The sequence below is a fragment of the Pithys albifrons genome, chromosome 9, assembly GCF_047495875.1.
Source record: "Pithys albifrons albifrons isolate INPA30051 chromosome 9, PitAlb_v1, whole genome shotgun sequence".
Classification (NCBI taxonomy): domain Eukaryota; kingdom Metazoa; phylum Chordata; class Aves; order Passeriformes; family Thamnophilidae; genus Pithys; species Pithys albifrons.
Genome location: NC_092466.1, coordinates 28,346,039 through 28,365,124, shown reverse-complemented (window position 1 = coordinate 28,365,124; position 19,086 = coordinate 28,346,039). Strand labels below are relative to the sequence as shown.

General features: G+C 38.5%; 2 protein-coding genes across 12 annotated transcripts in view; one reads left to right on the top strand and one right to left on the bottom strand.

Annotated features, from left to right (window-relative positions):
- SHLD2 (shieldin complex subunit 2) overlaps positions 1-454 on the top strand; it is a 32,296-nt gene extending 31,842 nt beyond the window's left edge. For 9 of the 10 annotated variants that reach the window (XM_071563133.1, XM_071563132.1, XM_071563127.1 and 6 more), the window contains one exon: positions 16-454. In XM_071563133.1, coding sequence (XP_071419234.1) covers positions 16-188 — 173 coding nt within the window. In that variant the 3' untranslated portion in view covers positions 189-454. The remainder of the gene's footprint in view (positions 1-15) is intronic. The other variant, XM_071563135.1, reaches the window with a different exon arrangement.
- A 2,910-nt stretch (positions 455-3,364) lies between these two features.
- Positions 3,365-14,385, bottom strand: SYT15 (synaptotagmin 15). Of its 2 annotated transcripts, XM_071563136.1 has the most exons (9): positions 14,213-14,250; positions 11,344-11,569; positions 10,819-11,255; positions 9,969-10,111; positions 9,119-9,414; positions 8,152-8,322; positions 7,519-7,639; positions 5,444-5,623; positions 3,365-4,160 (listed from the first exon to the last, which is right to left on the bottom strand). In XM_071563136.1, exons 3-9 carry the CDS (start codon positions 11,037-11,039, stop codon positions 4,024-4,026), a joined length of 1,269 nt encoding a protein of 422 aa, XP_071419237.1. In that variant the 5' UTR covers positions 11,040-11,255; positions 11,344-11,569; positions 14,213-14,250; the 3' UTR covers positions 3,365-4,023. The 2 variants fall into 2 exon arrangements, with proteins under 2 accessions (XP_071419237.1, XP_071419238.1); XM_071563137.1 differs by lacking the exon at positions 11,344-11,569 and having other exon boundaries at positions 10,819-11,017; positions 14,213-14,385.
- Between the last annotated feature and the right edge of the window lie 4,701 nt (positions 14,386-19,086).

Sequence of the window (19,086 nt, the reverse complement as noted above, 5' to 3'; positions counted from 1 at the left end):
TTCTGTCTTTTGCAGTGCCCTCTTCAGATATAACCTATGGGACAGTAGTAGCAGATCTGTGTTATTCGTTGCTAACAGATACAGAGGCATCCTATTTGTTGGAAATCAGGAGCCATTTTGTGCTAGATGAAAACAGTTACCCTTTGCAAAAGGATTTCCACCTGCTAGATTTTCATCCCGATCTTTGAAGCACTGACCTCTGCAGTCACTGAGGAACAAAGACCATAAGGACACACAGATGGCAAGCAGAAGAGAAATAAATTAGCTGAAGGAAGTAAATATCTTAAAAATGTTACAATAAAGGATTTGGGATTTAACTGTGAAAAAAGTAAAACTACCTAAAGGACTGGTATAGAACATCTGCTAATATATACTGCTACTGTAATACTGATGAATTGTTATAAAGTATATTCTTATTACATGTATTTTTATCTTAATAAACTCTTCCTGGATATCTGTTTTTCTTTTTCTCCTCAGAAAAGTTCACTACTATTGAGAGACTGAATTTTCCTCACATCTGGTAGAGGAAGACAGACAGAATTCAGTAATATTTTAGTTATAAGATTTTTGTTTGTCTTATGCTATCTGTAACTTGGTTATGTCTTTTGTTTCTGTCAAAAGACCTACAATGATTGAATTTCACCTCTCTGTAAAAACACTTTTTATCTTTAGTTCCATGTGTCCTGGCAAAACCAGGATGGCATTGTCCTAATCCATCACCTTGGGGAAAATTCGAAGCATCTCTGCTTTTGTATCTTATTCTAATTATGCTCACATGGTAGCATCTGGTTCTAGAAGGTGGATTTCTTAATGCCAGGGAAAACTGTGTGGAAGGGAAGAGCAATGTCAGTGTTTGGATTTAAATAAGGTATATTATGCTGCTCCTATCTCCGTGGAACCATTCCATGTTCATTTTGAGTTTAGTAAGACCCTTAAGACACAGTCATCAATTACATCAGAGAAGCCCTAAAGACTGTTTTATATCCTACCAATGTGTGGCCTCAGTGGGCTGATTTGATGACTTTGGGCAGAAGTCATGCCCTCTGGATTGCTGAGCTCTATGTGAGTAAACAGCAAATTCCATGTACTGGACTTAGTTGTCTCTGGCTGACTGCACCCAACTGCCTCATTCTTTTCTCATGGTTTTGCTGATCAGCCCTCTGGCTCTTGTTTCACAGTATTCCTTCTTGGAGTCCAGTCCACAATTATGATGCCCTTGCTTGGTTCCTATCTTAATTTTAATAATTCTGTTTAAAAGTTCTAGGTCCTGCTGCCTTGTGTTTGCTACTTCAGACTTTTCTCCCTACCTTTCAGACATGAAGTCACTTTATTTTCTGTGCCTGGCAGAGATACTTCTTCTGAAGGAGCCTTCAGCTGCTTTATCATCTGTAGTGCATCTTTCTCCCCTTCAGTTTCATCAAGCTGCTGCTTTTAGAATGTACAGTTAGATTAGGAGCAAGTCATTTTCAAATCTGGTCTCTCATTTCCTCACTTAGAGGAAGGACATATTAGTGCAGCTGGCAGTGATCATTAGGCTTTTTAAAGGAATATATAGGTATAATTTTAATTGAGAGAAGAAGGTGAAATTGAGAGTGATCCAAAAAGAATTATAAATAAATACTCTGTGTGAGTAGTGGTAGGACTTCTCCAGGATCCTGTTCTCTAGAACAAGAATGTAACTATTATTCATACTTGTTCTAAAATGTTGGTAAATTGCTGCAGATGGGGTTGTACCTTCATGAAGTTACATGCTAGATTTATTGCAGAGCTTTAGAAATTCCTGTATTTGTCAGTAGCAATGGGAACCATTGAGGAAGATGTTGCATTTTCTATGATCTTGTATCTATTTCTTGTATATTTCTTGGATGGGGTTTTCTCTGCATCTTTATAAAGAATTAATGTTTTTAAAAGGAAAGATACTCCTGGTAGTCAGTGAGGGGTCTTGTAACTGTTCCTCCTCCTTCATCTCAATGTAACTCTCAAGCACAGGATCAGATGGATGTTAAAAGGCAGTAGATAAAAAAATTGCTCTATAATTTGAACAAGTCATAACACTGTATTGTAACTCCTTGTTTAATAACGTTTCTTGCTTTACTGAAACAGCTCTTGTTCAGGAAAAGTCAGAAAGGGCCTTTCTCATTTACCTCGATAACCGTGAGCAGTTAAGTACACTGGTAAGTGCATTTAAATATGTTTCTTCATGATTTTAGCAGGAATTATTGAACATATAAGCTAGAAGTATTGCTACTTTAATATATAAGAAGCACAAAGAAAAGAGGATCACATTACCACAATGCATTTTTTTTTACATGGGTCATACTGTAGATCAAGTGAGCCAGGTGACTTCCTACTCTAGAGGTATTTGTTAACAGACACTGTACATTACGTACATCTTCCTGCACAAGCTGGTAAAGTGTCTGAAACATTACTAACAGGTTACTTTTAAGATCTTTATTGGTATAATTTAAGTAATGAAGGACAAAACTTGTTTGGTAAAATTGTTTAAACTCTATTATAGTGGTATAGTTTTCCTTCCCAGATCAAATGTGTTGCTTATCAGATTGGTTTGCAGTAGTTTTGTAGGACTAAAATTTGAAAACAGCTCTTTGTGTGTGAGGGTGCTGGTGTTACTCATTTAGCAAAGATATAATGAGGGATTTGATTTTAATGTAATGAGTTTAAACTCATCTTGTATCCAGGAGTGCAGTTAGCAAGGGAGACTGAGGGTACCATGTAACATTTCAGATGGTGGATCAGGGAAGTGTGTTATCTCAAAATTCCTCTGTGGTATCTTCTCATTCATAATGTTTCCTTTCGTTAATAACAATATTATCAAAATGGAAAGTGTTCTCATCTGTGTGGAGAAGCCTCTTTTTTTACTAAATTAATATTTTATCCTGTTTAAAAGGAAGTTGGTTTTATTTCAGCTGTAGAGGTTATCGTCCTCTTGGAACACAATTGTACAAAATGTTTTGCTGCAGTAGTCTGTGTGTCTGGATTATGACTGTACAGTGTGAAAGGTGCAGAGTTCAGGTCCCCAGTGAACAGTCACAAAGAGAACTTCCTATTTTATTTTGATTAAGAGTAATTGCTCCAAACTGCTTTACAGAACAGTAATTTACTTAACAAAGAAGACTCCAGCACTAAAACAGACATATGCCCCAGGGGCTTAAGCTAATTGGATTTTCGGTGTAAGAATGGTCACACCAGGTCAAATCCAAGCTTCTTGTAATCAATGCTGTCTCCAGCAGAAATATGTTTAGAGGGAACTGTGTAAGGACAGGATAGATCCTCATCTTGCTTTCTCAGAGTATTTCAATATTCATGAAAGCCTCCAGTCTCTTAGGACTTCACTGCTGTACCTGTCCCTTAATGGCAACACAAAGTGTTGTGTGTTGGGTCACCTGAAAACATTGAACTGAGTTACTGCAAGAAATACACTGTGCTGAAGGAAATGGGTGCTTCTGGGTTTTTGATCAATAAACAGTTCCTTCCACCCCTCCTATTCAAAAGAGGTTTTAAATATAATGCTGATATTTTAAATAAACTATAAATTTATTAGTCAGTCAACATCTTCTGGGTTTGTCGTTTTGGCTTTCTAACTGGGTTCCCATCTCTTCTGGTGAAGTCACTCTGCCTGCAGTGACACAATGCTGTGCACAGTTAGCCCTGGTGTCATTACTGACAATTATTGGTCATTTTGGGTTCTGTCCACATGATGAGTGATCATTTATGCCCAGAACTCTTGACCAAGAAGTGGAATTTACTAGTGAAAATAACTAATACTAGGAGATTATGTTTGGCTTCCTGTTTTGTTTACTCTGCTACATGTTAATTAAAATGAACATACATTTTGGAAAGAGGAAAAGGAGAGTTCCAGCATACCAGGAACCAAGTCTTTTATTTGTGTTTGGTTTAGAAAATAATTTGCTTATTTTATTATTGCCTACTTAGGGTACCCTTTAGATAAGAAAGATAGTATAAGCTTTTCCATTTCCAGGTTGGTTTTTTTATCGGTATTGTTTACATGCTATGGCAGAGAGCATGCCATCGTTTAACCAGCTCCTTGGGCTTGCTGATCATTTCATTCCAGTGTTCTAGTTCTTTGCCACGTGTGTACATGAAAGGCCCAACTACTACTCGTCCCAGCAAAAGTGTTTCTAGGAAAAAAAGAGAGCAGTTAGTAATGAACATGTGTTAGTGCTTCTCTGAAGTCCTTGCCTAAATTAGAATATTAACTAGTAGTTCTTGGAGTAATGCATGTTCTGAAAGTTACCTTTAAACCAAAATATTCAAGGATTTCATGCTGGATTTCAGGTTCTGTAGTTTGTACCTGCTAAGATTCAGCATTCAGAGGTACTGCAGTAAGTGTGTGTTTAGTTAATGCAGGCCTGCCCTATTGCCTGCACTTCAACTAAGACTATGTTTAAGGCAGAAAGATCTGCATCTGCCCAGCCTCTCAAGTTTACTATGAAAGTGTGCCCTAGTTTTGGACACCAGCAACCTCAGCAGGATTCCCATGATGCTCTGGCTTGGGAAAGAATAAGTGTAGGTACTGAGACAGCTGGGAGCTACAACATGTGTGCTGCCACTGCCCACCCTCTGCCAAGGAGCAGATTTTTCTTCATGCCTTGCCTTTCCAGCTGTGAATGGAGAACATGATTTGAACCTGTCTTGCATGAACTTCAGAATGTTTGTAAAGCCTTGAGTTGTCTGGAGGTAAACGTAATGAAATACTCAAGTACTGATTCTAGTTTTTGTCAATCCTCAAAGCCAAAGCACCTGCCAAAATCTCACCTAAAGGAATTTATTTTAGGAGCATGTGAATCCAAATGAGGGTATTAATATTTCATTATCAAGATCATATTTGCACTGCAGGGAAGATGTTCTTGTGAGCAGTGGAAATACTGAAGACTCATTTGCTTCTCTAAGTAGAACTCCTTAATGAATTCTCTAACAATTAAAAAGATGTGACCTCAAGCATCAGCCAGGAAATGGGGATGTCACTAATCTCTTTCATGTTTCTCACTGCATGAATTGATGGGATAATTAAAATTTCTATTCCTCTTTCAATTTTGGTTAGGAAGAGTGAATGGCCTCAACATTTTGGAGATTGGGGATTACCCACAAGTGTTCACAGAATAATTGCATAAGCTTGTTTTAATAGGATACTAAAATGAAACAAAAGTGCAGCACTTTGTAGTGACAATACCTAGTCTATGGTTATTTTATTCATCTTTCATTAAATTTATCTTTAGCCTCTGAAAGAGAGAGATATGCTTTACTATAAATAAGTTGTTCTGCTTTTTAAATGCATAGCCTGTGAAACACCCCAGAACTCATATGTTTTATGTTTATTGCTAAAAAGGAATGAGTTCCTCCCAGATTTAAACATGTCTCCAATATGTAAGACAACTTGACTGTAATAATTTATGTAGCTTACTTTCTCCCTTGATACTCTGGAGTACAGACAGACTCAGGCTTGCAGTATCCAGCTCTGTCTGATCTGCCTTGAAGCTGAAGGTTTCATTATACACTGGACTGGGAGTTCCCAGAACAGCTGCTGTCTTTTTACTTTTGATGAATTTATTATGGTTCATCAGAGAGACTTTGACATACACACCTTGGAGAAAAAGAAATAGAAAAAAATGTGTCAGAAGCAGTTGGGAGGTGGCTTAAGGAATTTCTTCATTTCATGATTCAATTTCAAGTGTACAATGAGATTGTGAACGATTCATGAACACATGTGCCACCCACATGGCAAAGTGTAACACCAAGCAGGGGGTGCCTGAAGTACGGAGGGTGCAGTTCTGCAGTGCACTTGCCAGTTTAAGAGCTGTTAAAATGAACGGTCATATCCTTACCCTGTGTCCTTGATCTTATATTTCTGTGCCTCCCCTTCAGCTGATGGAGACTTTTTTGAAGGCTTACTTTGTTTGGTCTGTAGTTATTTTCAGGTGTTTGATCACGTGGTTGTCTCAATCAACACAAGGGAGGAGCCACATCGCAGCCTGCACTTGCGTTGAATGTGTTGCAGGGGTACAGATTCTCATAGTCAAAGAAGAATACTTAAACAAAAGGTTTTACTAAGGACATCTAGCCTGTGATAAGGGATTCTGTAGAAAATTTGAGGAAGAGAGTAATGATCTCTTTCTTTTAGAAAATAAAGCAAAAATTGCGGGGGACACATGCCAAGAGCAACAAAATTTTGCCTTGCTTCCTGAAGGGAACATGTATTGCATTATGGTTTTATTCCGTAGATCTTTGACAATGAGATCCAGGGCAACCTGAAATTTTCTGCTCCTCCCTACTCTTCTTCAAAATTTAGAGAGAAGTACGTAGAAATTAATTATAATTGACAGTTAAATATTTGTCCTTTTCCAGTGAAGCAGTAGGGGATTTTATTCTGCTACCGTTGTGTTTATGACTTCCCTTTCTAATTAAGCTATTGAGATGTTGCAAAATTAGAACATTTGCTTTTAGTTCATGGTGCTACTCTGCTCATTTGCCATGAACCATTCATATTTTTTCTGACCATCCTTATCTTACTAATTTGTTTTCTAATATGAGTATATTTTGCAATATATTTCTCTTTCAACAAGTGTCAGGGTAGGATTCTGCTTGTTGGAAACATCTCTGTTGTCATAATTTTACTGGGCATTTCTTCATTAATGAACTTTAAACAGAGAAAATTTATCTCTTACCATTATGAATGTAGATTTTCTCATTTAGAGGGCATGGTTTCTACAGCTAAACATTCCGGTAACAGTCCACTCAAAGAAACTTTATAAAAATCTTCATATTTGATGTGTGTGTATAGAGGACTAAACCTCTTTTCTTTTTAACTGGTGGGTACATCTTGCATTGATATTGTTTAGCTTCAAAAAATTAGTACAGATTTAAATACAAATTTTGTTCTTCTGTCTGTTTTTCGTTTGAGTGTTTATATTTTAAACAGCATTTTGAAATAATCTCAGAGACCAAGGGCATGATCATGACATGCCAGAAAAACCCCTGCTGCAGAAAGGGAGAGAAATGTGACTGCATGCCATAGTCCTGTGAGCAGCAGCCAGGCTGTCCTAAAATGGGAATTTTTTTCCCAATTCAGTTCTTCCCAGGACATCTGGTCAGCATAAGCAGTTGTTCTGCAGCTGTTGCCTCTGGGAATGTGTCTTGAGGCTTAATCTGTTAATGTCAATATCCCCTGAAATGCTGCCCTCTCTAGGCTGGAGTGCAGCAAAGGAATGTTGCTCACTCTACTAAAACAGGAGAAAAAAATTGCCACTGATTACATGAGATCAACCATTTATTACAAAATAAATCCCAAACATAGCAGAACTGAGCTATCAAAACCTAATTACCCCTGGAGCAAATACGTAGCTTGTTTCCACTCAAATCACTGAGATGTTTATTTGTTCTTTTCAGAGTCGCCCAACACAAGCCTGGGTGGACAGATGAGGAAGGAGCCAATTAAAACAGGAATTCTGGAGCTGATAGCAGAGAGGAAATCACACTTACCAACAGAGTGGCTCTCCTCCTGGAGCTTTAATCCCCTTGCCCTCAGAACCACTACAGTGAGCCGGCCCAGGTAGTCATTGTAGCTCAGGGAGAACTGGATATCACCATACTCTGAAGGAGGCTTTGGAAGCAGAACACCACTTGTCAAATATACTGAAGAACTCTTGTCACATGGACAAATAGGGAGAAAAAGCCTTTTTCATACCAATGGTTTCTGTCACACTAAGATGTGTGAGGGAATTGTAATGGCTTTATTTATGCTGTTGTGCCATTTGATGGAACCAATTAATCAACCTTCCTAAATCTTTGAATTACTCTTTTCCAGGTTCTGTCTATTTCCTTGCCTCTTCTGCTTTTTTTCTGCTCTCAGTAATTCAAAACAAACAAATAACAAAAGGTACTTTTTATGTAACTACCTCCTAACTCATGTGACTTTTTCTGAGAAATTGGGTAATCCCTTTACCCAGCTACAGATCTGCAGATTGGTAAGGTGGAAATTTTGATTCCAAATGTTTATCAAATACTTTTTCATTTGATGTACTTGATAGAACATGCTTCTACTTCACCTGATTCCCTCCAATACTTGTAAGATGACAGAGGTTCCACAATGCCAGACAGCCTGGTATCACATACCTCCAAGTTTTCTTTCTCCAGATCTCTCCATATGACTAGTTTGTTGTCCTCAGTTAATACTTCATTTTTTAGTGGGAAGATAACTTGGCCTAAGAGATGATGCTTCTTCTGTTTATCAACATGATAAACCAAAAACTTCAAAGTCCTTTGGAGTAACATTTTACTGGAAACCTGTACAGGAAAAGGAAGAATTTATTAATAATTATAAAATACCTGGTATTTTTCTACTGTAGCATGACTTCAAAGGAAAAATTTTTCAAAGTGTGTTGAAGGTAGGTGGAGATTTCCTTTAATTATTTGAAGTCCACTTTCTTAATTTGCCTGAAGTTTTAGCTATGCAAAAGTCAAGATCCAAGCTAAAATAGAATGAGTGTACTTGAAAAATATGAAATTAGTTGGTGGTTTTTCAGCTTATACAGATCTAGTGTTATATGATGCATTCACTTTCAGACACAAATGTTTAGAAATCTGTAAACATTTTTTCAGTTGTCTGAAATACAAACTTTTTCTGGTTTTAAACCTTTTGTCTTGTGGCATCTGCTGAAAGCCTCTGGGCATGGGAAGCCAAGCTTTGCAAACAGCACTATACAAATAGTGTCTGGCCTACTTCCACAGCAAAGAAACTAAAAGCTGTGAAAGCACTAGATCAGTGTGGGCTGCTTCTGGGCTTCCAGAGCTGCTGGGCTGAACTGCTCAGCCATAGCTCAGACTGGAATTTTCATCATTCCCAGGGCAAGTTCTGGAATCTTTAACTTTGGTCCAGACCACAGGTAAGATCCATTCTGGAGCCACACACTTCTGTATCCCAGGATCTCCCAGAAGCCCCAGTGAAAAATCCTGTCTCCTGTGAAAGCGACTTATATCTTGGCAGAAGCATTGTGAACATGAATTTTCTACAAACATGTACTATAGTTTGAAAAGGGAATGTTTGCAAACAAAAATCTGCTTCATCAAAAGGAAAAACTACCTGAAAAACAAAGTTTTCATCAAACTGCGGGTTAAGAGTTTTACGTTTTGTTTTGGACTGCAAGTAGCTTCTTTCATCAGGCAGCAAGTAGATTTTCACAAATGGACTACAGGAATCAGCAGGAGGCTGCAGCTTTCTGACTTTGATCAAGGAGACGAGAAGCCTTTCTGACTCTTGCTCATATTCTATGGAGAACCAGAGGCGGCCAATGTTGCCAGCAGGAAAATCCGTCTCACTTTTGTCTTCAGGAAACTTGTACAGCTCTGGGTTAATGGTCCCTACAACATAAGCTCCAGCTACATGAAATAAAAAACAAGCACCTTCAGATTAGTCTCAAGACCATAGCAGGCATTTTTATAACCAATGCTGTATTAGGGGAAATCACATTCATCTCCTAACTAAAAAGAATTTTTTGCATGAATTTTAGACTTTATTTTTTTCCCTCAAATTTGGAGGAGTAGTTGTAGCCTGCACTTTTCTTTCTCTCATCCCTGTGACTGTAAGTGGATAGTTTTAGGTATTTGTTGTTGCAGTCTGCATCTGGTCACTCTGCTGTTTCTGGGGACAACAATAAGACACTTCTTGAGTTACACTTGTGTTGTGCCTTTACAAAACATGGGAGGAGAGATTGCTTTGTCTGCCATATGTGCAAGGTACCAGAGCACTGGGAGCAGAATGGCTACATTCTCACCCAATTCCTATATATAAAAAACACATGTGGATGCAGCCTTTAGGACTTGTACTGTATAACACCATGTCTACTGTGCCCCCAGTAAACATGCTTCATGATAATCAAGTTGCTCATTAAAGGAGTACCCTTAGAGACAGTCTCATTTTTTCAGTGCCATACCCAAAGAATGAAATGATGACCGTGGCCCAGACTGAGGAATCATGGAGGGGTCACTGTCTTCCTGAACCTGTTCTTCATTTGTCAGGTTAATCCAGTCTCGCCCATGCAGTGTGGGTGGAATGATAAATGGAACACTTCTGGATCTGCTCAAGACAACAACAGCTATTGACTCTTCTGGCCTAAATATGGAAACCAAACTTGGTAATGGTAATAACTTTACTGTTTTTATCTCACAATTTTGTAAAACTTCTACAGAGACGCATAAGTAAAAATTATAAATATCCATTGTTTTGCACTTGATTTTAATTGTTTAATGCATAAAAATGCAGCGAGGCACATTGGTTCTTAATTCTTCAGACAGATTTTTCTTTTTCCCCCTTTCTTCTCCTTTAGAATTTATCTTTCAAAGGAAAAGAAGAATTAACTGCACCTTCTTATTTTAGAGCCCCAAAGGCCTAACTTTGTATGAAAGTAGCTAACTTGCTATGAGAGTCTCTCTCCTGAACTGAAGTCCTGTTGTTCAGTTCTTGGATGCCTCATTATGAGACCACCAGGAATGGCTGAAAGAGAGGTTGGATTTGTCTAGGTAACAGAGAAAGCTATCCAGGCACCAATTACACTTGAATGTATTATCTCTTTTATATAAATCAGAAATAATCATTGCATTCATAGTTAAATTGTTCATTTCTGAAAGGAACAAACCAGAACATGACTAATGTTTTCATATAAAGTAGGAGTCTCATTTATTTCTGTACATGCATATATTTAGATCACCCCCTCATTTAAGATTTGACAAATTGAAATAAATTACCAATAGTGTATGCTTTAAAAACAAAATGAAAATACGTACCTTGTGCTTTTTAGTTGTGTTTCAGAATTTGTCTGATCTTGAAAAAAGGTGCTTGCATTTGTTGTTTTGATAGGACTGGTGAGCTTTTCATAAGAAAGGAGGCAGCAAAATTTCTTCCAGAGCAGGTATGCAGTTGTTCCAATGAGAACAAATAAAAGGATGCCTCCTATTACAGCTCCAGCCACAGCAACTGCTTGTTCTATACAAACATAGAAGCACATCCAGCATCATAGGAAAATTGAAGTTATGTATGTTTTGGGGATACACAGGAATAGTAAAGCTAACAAATTTATTTGATTTACATTCCAAAATGAGTTTAAATGAAGCTTTCAGCTCACATGCACGTTTTTGTCTTTGGTTGTAGCATGATGCAACTCCTGAAGATGTATGACATCAGCAGTGACAGATTACAGTGTGTTCAGATATGCTGGCACTTACTGCAAGATAAGACACCAGACAGGAAAAGCAACCCCAAACTCCAAAGAATTGTTTGGGCTCTTATTTTACATTAGCATGAGCATTTACCTTAGCATATCAGAAGTGCTAGAGCTGGCATTACAGAAGAAAAGGAAAGCCGGGACCACCTAATACAAAAGGTACCACTATTTTGATTTGGTTTGTTCTTCCATTATTTTGGTTTGATTTGTTCTTCCAACTATTCATCTCTGTTGAATTGACACTAGATTCTGGAACAAGGAACAAAGCAAAGGGATGGGCTGTTTTCCTTCTAGGCATGCATGTGTTTCCTGATCTGTGAAGTCAGAATTAAGTATTCATTAAACACAGTTTCCTGAATCGTGATTACTTCACATAAAAAACAATCTTGTATAATTTGGGGTTTGGTTTGGTCACACTAATAAAACTTAATAAATATATTTAAAATGAATTTGGGTAATTTTCTTGTTAGAATTTCTCATTAGACCGAGAGTAGATGATTGATAATGGTCTCAGTGCATTGCTTTCACATGTTTGCTGAGTATGCTGGACTGAAAGGCTGAAAAGACCACTTATGCTCTGTCTGCACTAAACTAGTCCTAGTGCATCGAGACATGACTCTCAACTCAGAATTGATCCTACCAGATTATCCTCTGTCTGAAAATGAGCCCAAACTGCAGAATTATCTCCCACTGTATAGCTGTGGGAGGCAACTCGGGATCACCTGAGTAGTTGGTGCTGACTGTTCTCAGGATCTTCTGTGAAACTGAAGCAGCAAAGTGACCTGGTGTTTTCTTGTAACTGGTATTGACTTTTTTCCCTGCTCTACTTTTAGGTAGAGATAACTGTGATTATGCTTTATTCCTTTTTCCTTTTTATCTGTCTGTGTTTCGTAGATACCTTGTGGTTAGACATCTCTATAGATGGTACAAGTAAATAAAGACAACACAAGCACAAAATAATCAGTCAAAACAAGTAATGCTTCTGAATAAGAATTCAAAACTAATTTGATGTAGTTTATTGATTAGAGCTATAAAGAATATGGGAAGTGAGTTGCAAATACATGTATTACCAATCTTTTTCAGTGTTGCCCTGTTGCAATAAGTGTTATGAAATGTCCTTCAACTACAGAACACTTAAGTAATTCCCTTGTGTTAATAAAAATAACCTGGCCGTAGTGCCTTAAAGTCCTTTATCTGATCCTAACTAATTTTACTGCATTTGGTAGAGTAATCAGAGCCAACTTAGTTTTGCAGCTCCAGTGCAGGTGTGTTGCCTTAACTCTCTGCAGGAATTGGCTGGCTGCTTTCCTGTGAGTCACAGAATCACTCGTGTCTCCCAGCACCACCACGGAGCAGTTGCTCTGCTCATGGCTGTACCACAGCAACGTGCACTTCGCTGTCCTTGCAGCTGGTGGGTGACCTAAATAGGTTTCAGCATTTAGCCAGACTATTAGTGCAATACTCATTCTGAGGAACAGGAAACAAGCACCCATTTGGTATGGGTTAATATTAATACAGAGACAAGTCTGATTGTGCTACGTGGGTAAATTAGTTTTCTTTGATAAGAATGCACAGTATGAGGAAATGTGTATGAGCATGGGAATTTTGTGTGTTCGTTCCTTTTAGTTTTGTAGGGCATGCTCAAATATGTCTTCAGTGAAATTGTGATTTTATTGTGGCTTAGATGGTCAGATACAAAAAAAAAATATTCCAGTTTAATGCCCTTGAGCATAATAGGAATTAATAGTTTTTTTCATATGTGCCCTGTCAACAATACAAATGTCTATATGGCTGGCACTTTTACTGTCCAACAGGGGTATCTAAAAGATTAACATTTCAAACAAGCTCAACAGGGCTCTGTTTAACTTGGTCCTCTTCATTCACAAGTCTTTGATGTTGTCAGCATCAGTTCTGTGTCCCTCCATAACCAGTTTGTCACCATTTACCATTAAGGACAGCAAACTGTGGTGTGCTGTAATACAGCATATAGTACAGCAGCTGTGCATTGATTTTGGAGTAAGATAATGAGTTTCTAGTCTTTATTAATGAGTTTTTACGTACTGAATTTGTTCACTGCAGAATGATGTGAAGGAGTTATGACACATCCACAGCCAATGGCTCAAATTCTTTAACTTTATACAGTGGTAGATATAAGGTAAAGTTCTACTCATTTCAGTAAAGCTGCCTGTGATTTAATGACAGTAAGAAGAAATTGGCTGACTTTTAGTCCATCTTATCTATTTAGATCAACAACAGAACCAGTAGCTTAGGGCACAATGTAGTACTAGTCACAAAATCAACCATTGAAATAAGTTGAGTCCATTGTGTTCAGGGAGAAAATATGTATCTTTTTAAATAACTGGCTGTCATCATGAGAAATTGATGTATTGTATTCTGCAGTGGTACTGGATCATGGCAGCAGGAGATGGAAGAGACCTGCTGGACCATTTCATCTCTGCATGAACTGAGATGGAGGACTGTTAACAGGTACCAGGTTTATCCCAGCACAGAGGAGATGTTGACGGTCATTCTCTGTCTCCTTTGGAACTGCATCCCTTTTTGCTTACTATCTGATGACGTGCTTTTAATAGCTTTTCTTAAAACTTTGCAGTAAGCCTTTTGGAGTTATACCAGCCAGTTCTCCAGCAAAAGTTTTAATCCCCATATAAAGACACTTAGATTATAAGCATATGTACGGTATAAAACAAATAATTAGAGTGGGGGCTGGACCCTGGATTTGCTGTGCCTGTGCCTCAGAGCCAGGCTCTCCTCTGGCAGGTGCTCCAGGCGGTGCCCCCCAGACCTGCAGGTTGCAGGCTCCGCTCCCTTGGCCGGCTCCAGAGGAGCCCTTCGAGCCCAAAGACTCTGATGCTGAGCCTTGCGCCGGGGGCTGCGGCAGGAGCCGGGCGCCCCGTCCCTCTTACCCGCGGTCCCTGCCGCGCCCCGCAGGCACTTACCGGGCATGGGTGCGGCGCTGCCGGCCCGGTCCCTCCCGCCGGCCCGGGCGATGTGCGGCCGTCCGAGCGCCGCGGCCCCTCCCCGGCCCGCCCCCGGAGAGAGGCTGGACACAGGAGCTGAAGCAGAGACACCTCTGGTTCCGACCAGAGGAAGAGCAAAGGGACCCGCTCGGGCCCCGTTCCTCGCTGGCACAGCCGCTCCGTGCCCGCAGCGCGGGAGGTGATGGACACGCTGCAGCGATCCCCGGCTGGGCACGGAGCGCCGGGGCCGGGCGGGGAAGGGGCATAAATCTGTCAGCCCTACAAAACATACCTATGCGGCACTGCCTGTGTGAGAGAACTTCGAAAACTACAGTTATGATCAGAAAAAGGCTTTGGTATTCGTAGCTTAGTTCTGAATGTTCGAGTGGGCAAGAAAGTAGCATGCACTTCTTTCATACTTTTAACAAAACACATAAGCACAAAGGAACACAATATTGCAATTACAGCTCTTTGTATTTATGAATGTTATGATCTTTAATCTCTCATATGTGTAATAAACACAACCAAACAGATCTTAACCAACAAAATTACTCATGCATAGTTCAGAAACAATTTATTTGCCATCACTTTTTCTTGTCTACTAATGCTTCTTTCATAGCCAGTATAAGAATCTATACTTTAAATTTAACAGCTGCTTGTATTACATATACCTATTCTCTTCACAGCAGTTGCATCCATTTGCATTGTTCTGTTCCATCTAAAAGCCAAATAAATGCATAGCAATGAAACTAGTAGGATTCTGATGGAATATCTGCTGTTGTACATGAAATATTAGAATTCTTTTTATTATATTTAAAATTTCGGTTGTAGTTGTAGTGTGGTAAGCTTTTTTTTGTTAATTTTTGAGTCCTCCAGAAGTAATAAAGTATTTAGATAATTTTTACTCTAAAAAGAAAAAGCTTCATATAGTTCAGTTTACACTTGTAAGATAGTTAACCATTAAAGAAATACTGGATAGTCAATGCTTTTATTATTCTTATTTCAACATTAAATTAGTGTTAGCACTGAGGTAGAGGTTTTTTGCTCAGTAGTTTTACTCTTGTCAGGATAACGCCTATAAGCAAGTCTGAGACAACCAAAAGTTGTGTGACAAGACAACAGCTGCCTGCTTTCTATTACAATGTTTTCACTTGAGCCGCTTTTATGACCATTGGAGGAATGGTAAAGTTGCTTTAAACATCTGATTGCTTTACAGAATGCTACTGAATGGTTGAAATGATCCGTGCCAGATAAGCACTGTCTCCCATGCAGGTTGTGCTGGTTGTGAGGAGGTGTGTGAAGCCAATAACCATCTGCTGATTGAGCTCTTGTTTCAGTGAGCCAGTGGATGGGGCAACATCAGCTTGGAGGAACAGATCTCACTCTCTCCAAGTCCCTGTGAAAGCAGTTAATGCCAAAGTTGTTAAGCAGGGACCTTTAATTTTTATTCTCTGCATCATCACAAAGTTCCTGTTCTCTAGTCTGTCTATGTTGAGTTCTTGCACCAGTTGGAAATCAGAATAAATACAGGACATGAAACACAATTATACCCTGTATTATCTCTGATTACTTGCCTCCTTCCTAGCCTAAATCTCTGGAACAGCTGAGAGCAAGCTTAGAGTTTAATATTTTGTGGACCTAGATATTGTACTATAAATATTCTAAGTTTCTGGTGCATATTTTGTAACACATACATTTTTTTCAGTGCGCCTATCCAGGTCTCGCATCTTACAGTAAAAAGACAACTTAAAAATTCCAAATGTAGATACAAAATCATATTTGCTATACTTAGGTTAGTCACTGCCAAGACATCCTAGTTGCAGGGTAAGGGATGCTACATTCTCCCCTTTTTTAATTTTTTTTTCCCAGTATTAGCAGCAGAAATAAGGACCCCACATAGTAACACATATTTATGAAGTATGTTTTCCTTCTGTTCTGGTGTGATTTCTTTTTTTAGCTCTGGTGGCACATTTGTGTCATAGTTTTGAAAAATACATTCTGATGAAATTGCATAGCTCATCATCTGGGGAGATACCAAATACTGTAGTTTTTACTGTGTATGTCTGAAAGTACTCTGCTTATCAGTGATTTCCTTGCTTTAGTGCTAGTTACTTAGTCTTGTTTTGAATGCTGAAATAATTGTCCCATTTTTGTGGTTGCTCAGGGGGAGGCTTTCTTTGTGCTTTGACAAAGCTGAAACTGATGCTGAAAAGGCAAACACGATGACTGGAAGAGATGTGTAGAAAAGGTGAGCCTGAAAATCTGTTCTAATGTTGCTCTTAAACCTGCTGAAAAATAGAAAGAGAAGTTGGAAATAGATTATAGTTTCCAAGGGAATTGATTTTAACACTGAAGCTAAAGAATATTCTGTCACAAAACAGTTTTCTGAAGTGTGTTAAGAACAGCGATGTTGCATTGCTTGTGAGGCACCCACCTAAGTAATAAGGTTGCATCATTTATCACATTATATTCTTGTAATTCCCACTAGACTTGGTGAAATACAACATATGAATTTTTAAAATTGGATATTTTTGAAAAATCTGAAATATTTGCTCAGCACCTTTTGTACCATTCTGTTTGCAATCAAGTTGACTACGTGTAATCACTTAATGCTGTTATTTGGGGCCATCTCATGATAGAAGATAGAGAAGTATTTAAAGAAGATAGAGCTGTAGAATCACAAGCATCAGTAGATCCTTTTAATGATAAAAAATTGTAGCAAAATTTAGCTGACAGTTTTACTTCAAAGTCCAATTCCTACTGTAATTTATTAATCATCGTAAAGTTTCAACAGATTCCTTTCAATAAAAGGATTTTTTCATTTTTCTTTTTTAAATTTGATTTTGCAGCCCTAGAATGAGCTTTAAGCCCAGCCATTTCAAGTGAAATGTGTTCAAGTTGACTTTCAAATTGATGGTACCTTCAGCTATAAAGGCATCTAGAAAGAGGTAAACTGGTTTTTTTCTTTCTTCCAATCAAAATGTGACAATGTTATTGAGGCTGATGAATCACTCAGGGACACAATAGATTAGGCCTGCAGGGAAGACTGATGGGCACCCTGACTACAGCAAAGAGATTATATTGAGAAGTGTAATTGTAAATGGCAGAAATAATGAGTCCTTAGAATTTCTATAGTGCCTTTCATTTCCAGCATCCTGATCTCTGCACCAGCATGAATTACTGGTAGTTAACCATCACAAAACCTTTTTGAAATAATAGTTATTGTTATTCTTATTTTATAGATTGTTTAATAAACTGGAGTTCCTCCAGATTCACACTTGTGTAACTGAGATAAGAAGTTCTCCCACAGTCTGCTGTTGGCCTTGGACTAACACCTAGTTCTTAGCTTTAGCAGGCTATGGATAATTGACTGTTTCAGAAAAGAGTATGTGAAAAAAAGATCTACTCTGTTATAAAATACCCTTTGGATTCTGGGAGTCATTTGTTCTTTGCTTTCTAAAGAAAAGATGAGAATGGCAGAGTAAGTGCATCCAGAAGGGAACAAGTCTCACAGAATTGTTGTCCCTCAGCTTTGCTATTGATGCTATCTGCCTTTAAATAGGCTACAATCCAGAACAGCTCTCCCAGTAAAATTACAGGTATGAAATGGGGATAGACACAGGGCAACATGGACAACAGGAAAAATATCTTCAAACACTGCCACATTTGGTGCTTCTGGAAAGGCCTGACAAGAAAAACAGGAAAAAAATAAGAGGGGGTGGAGAACATTAACCCAGTTGAGGGGTTTTGATTCCTGCTTTGGTGTTTCATCCTATCCCAGTAAAACTCTTGACACTGCAGCTAACCTTGACATTCTTCAGGGAGAGGGAGGCAGAACACTCTCTGGACCTGCAAAATCCTTCCAAGTGTGTCTATCCCATCAGTTTCCTTGTGGCACAGAACTAGGCAAAGGAGCTTTGGCCACATGGAAACTGTTACAGCTTGCACAGAACATGCTGTCTAAGGCAGGTTTTTTCTCATACTTTGATACTAATCTTTTGCTTGGTATTTGAAATCCCTGACAGACTTGAACACTGTGGGGCCTTTTTAGAAAAATTTCATTGCTGTTATAATACACTTACTGCTATAAAAGCATCCGTAGGTAAAGTCTGCAGATCAGCACTTCTACAGGATTCAAAATGTTTCTCTTTTTTTACCTTTTGCTTCCAGTAAGCTTTAATTGTTGGCGTTGCCTAATAATAAATTTTTTGCAAGCTGTAGCACCACCTCCTGTCCAGAGTTGGGGTTTGGTGTGAATAACAGAGCAAACCAAAAAGTTCCCTTAGAGGTCACTTCTTTTGAATGTATGCAACAAAATGGAGAAAATGTGAACTTTTATGGCTTTCAGATGACTTTTCCTTCCCGTGTTTTACAAGAATTTAGGAAATACCAAGTCTTCTTGGTTGCAGGGTTTTTTTGCTAATACAATTTGTATAAGGAAGTAGCAGCTGTTGCTGTTTAAAAAAAGGACAAAATGCTCCTTTTAAAATTACTTTATTAATAAATTCCTAGTTCACAAATTATATGATCAAGTCCTGTAGAAACTTTTTCAGGGAAAACTACTTGTGAAATTCTGGCTTGTGTGGCTTTAAAGGTTTCTGAGGGTGATATCTGGCATTTTGTTCTGGTTTTCTGCACCACATAACCTTGATAATAGTAATCTAAACCTTGTAACTTTGACAAGGCCTTGCAAGATTACCTTTGTACACATGAAAAATGAAGTGTTCACACAGCTGTGGTGATGAACAACAGATGTTGCTGTAAGGCCAGACTAGTTTTTATTTTAGGCAGTATTTCCTAAGTCTTACTCCCTCTGAGTGAGGGATAATGAATTTAGTCCAGACATAATGTAA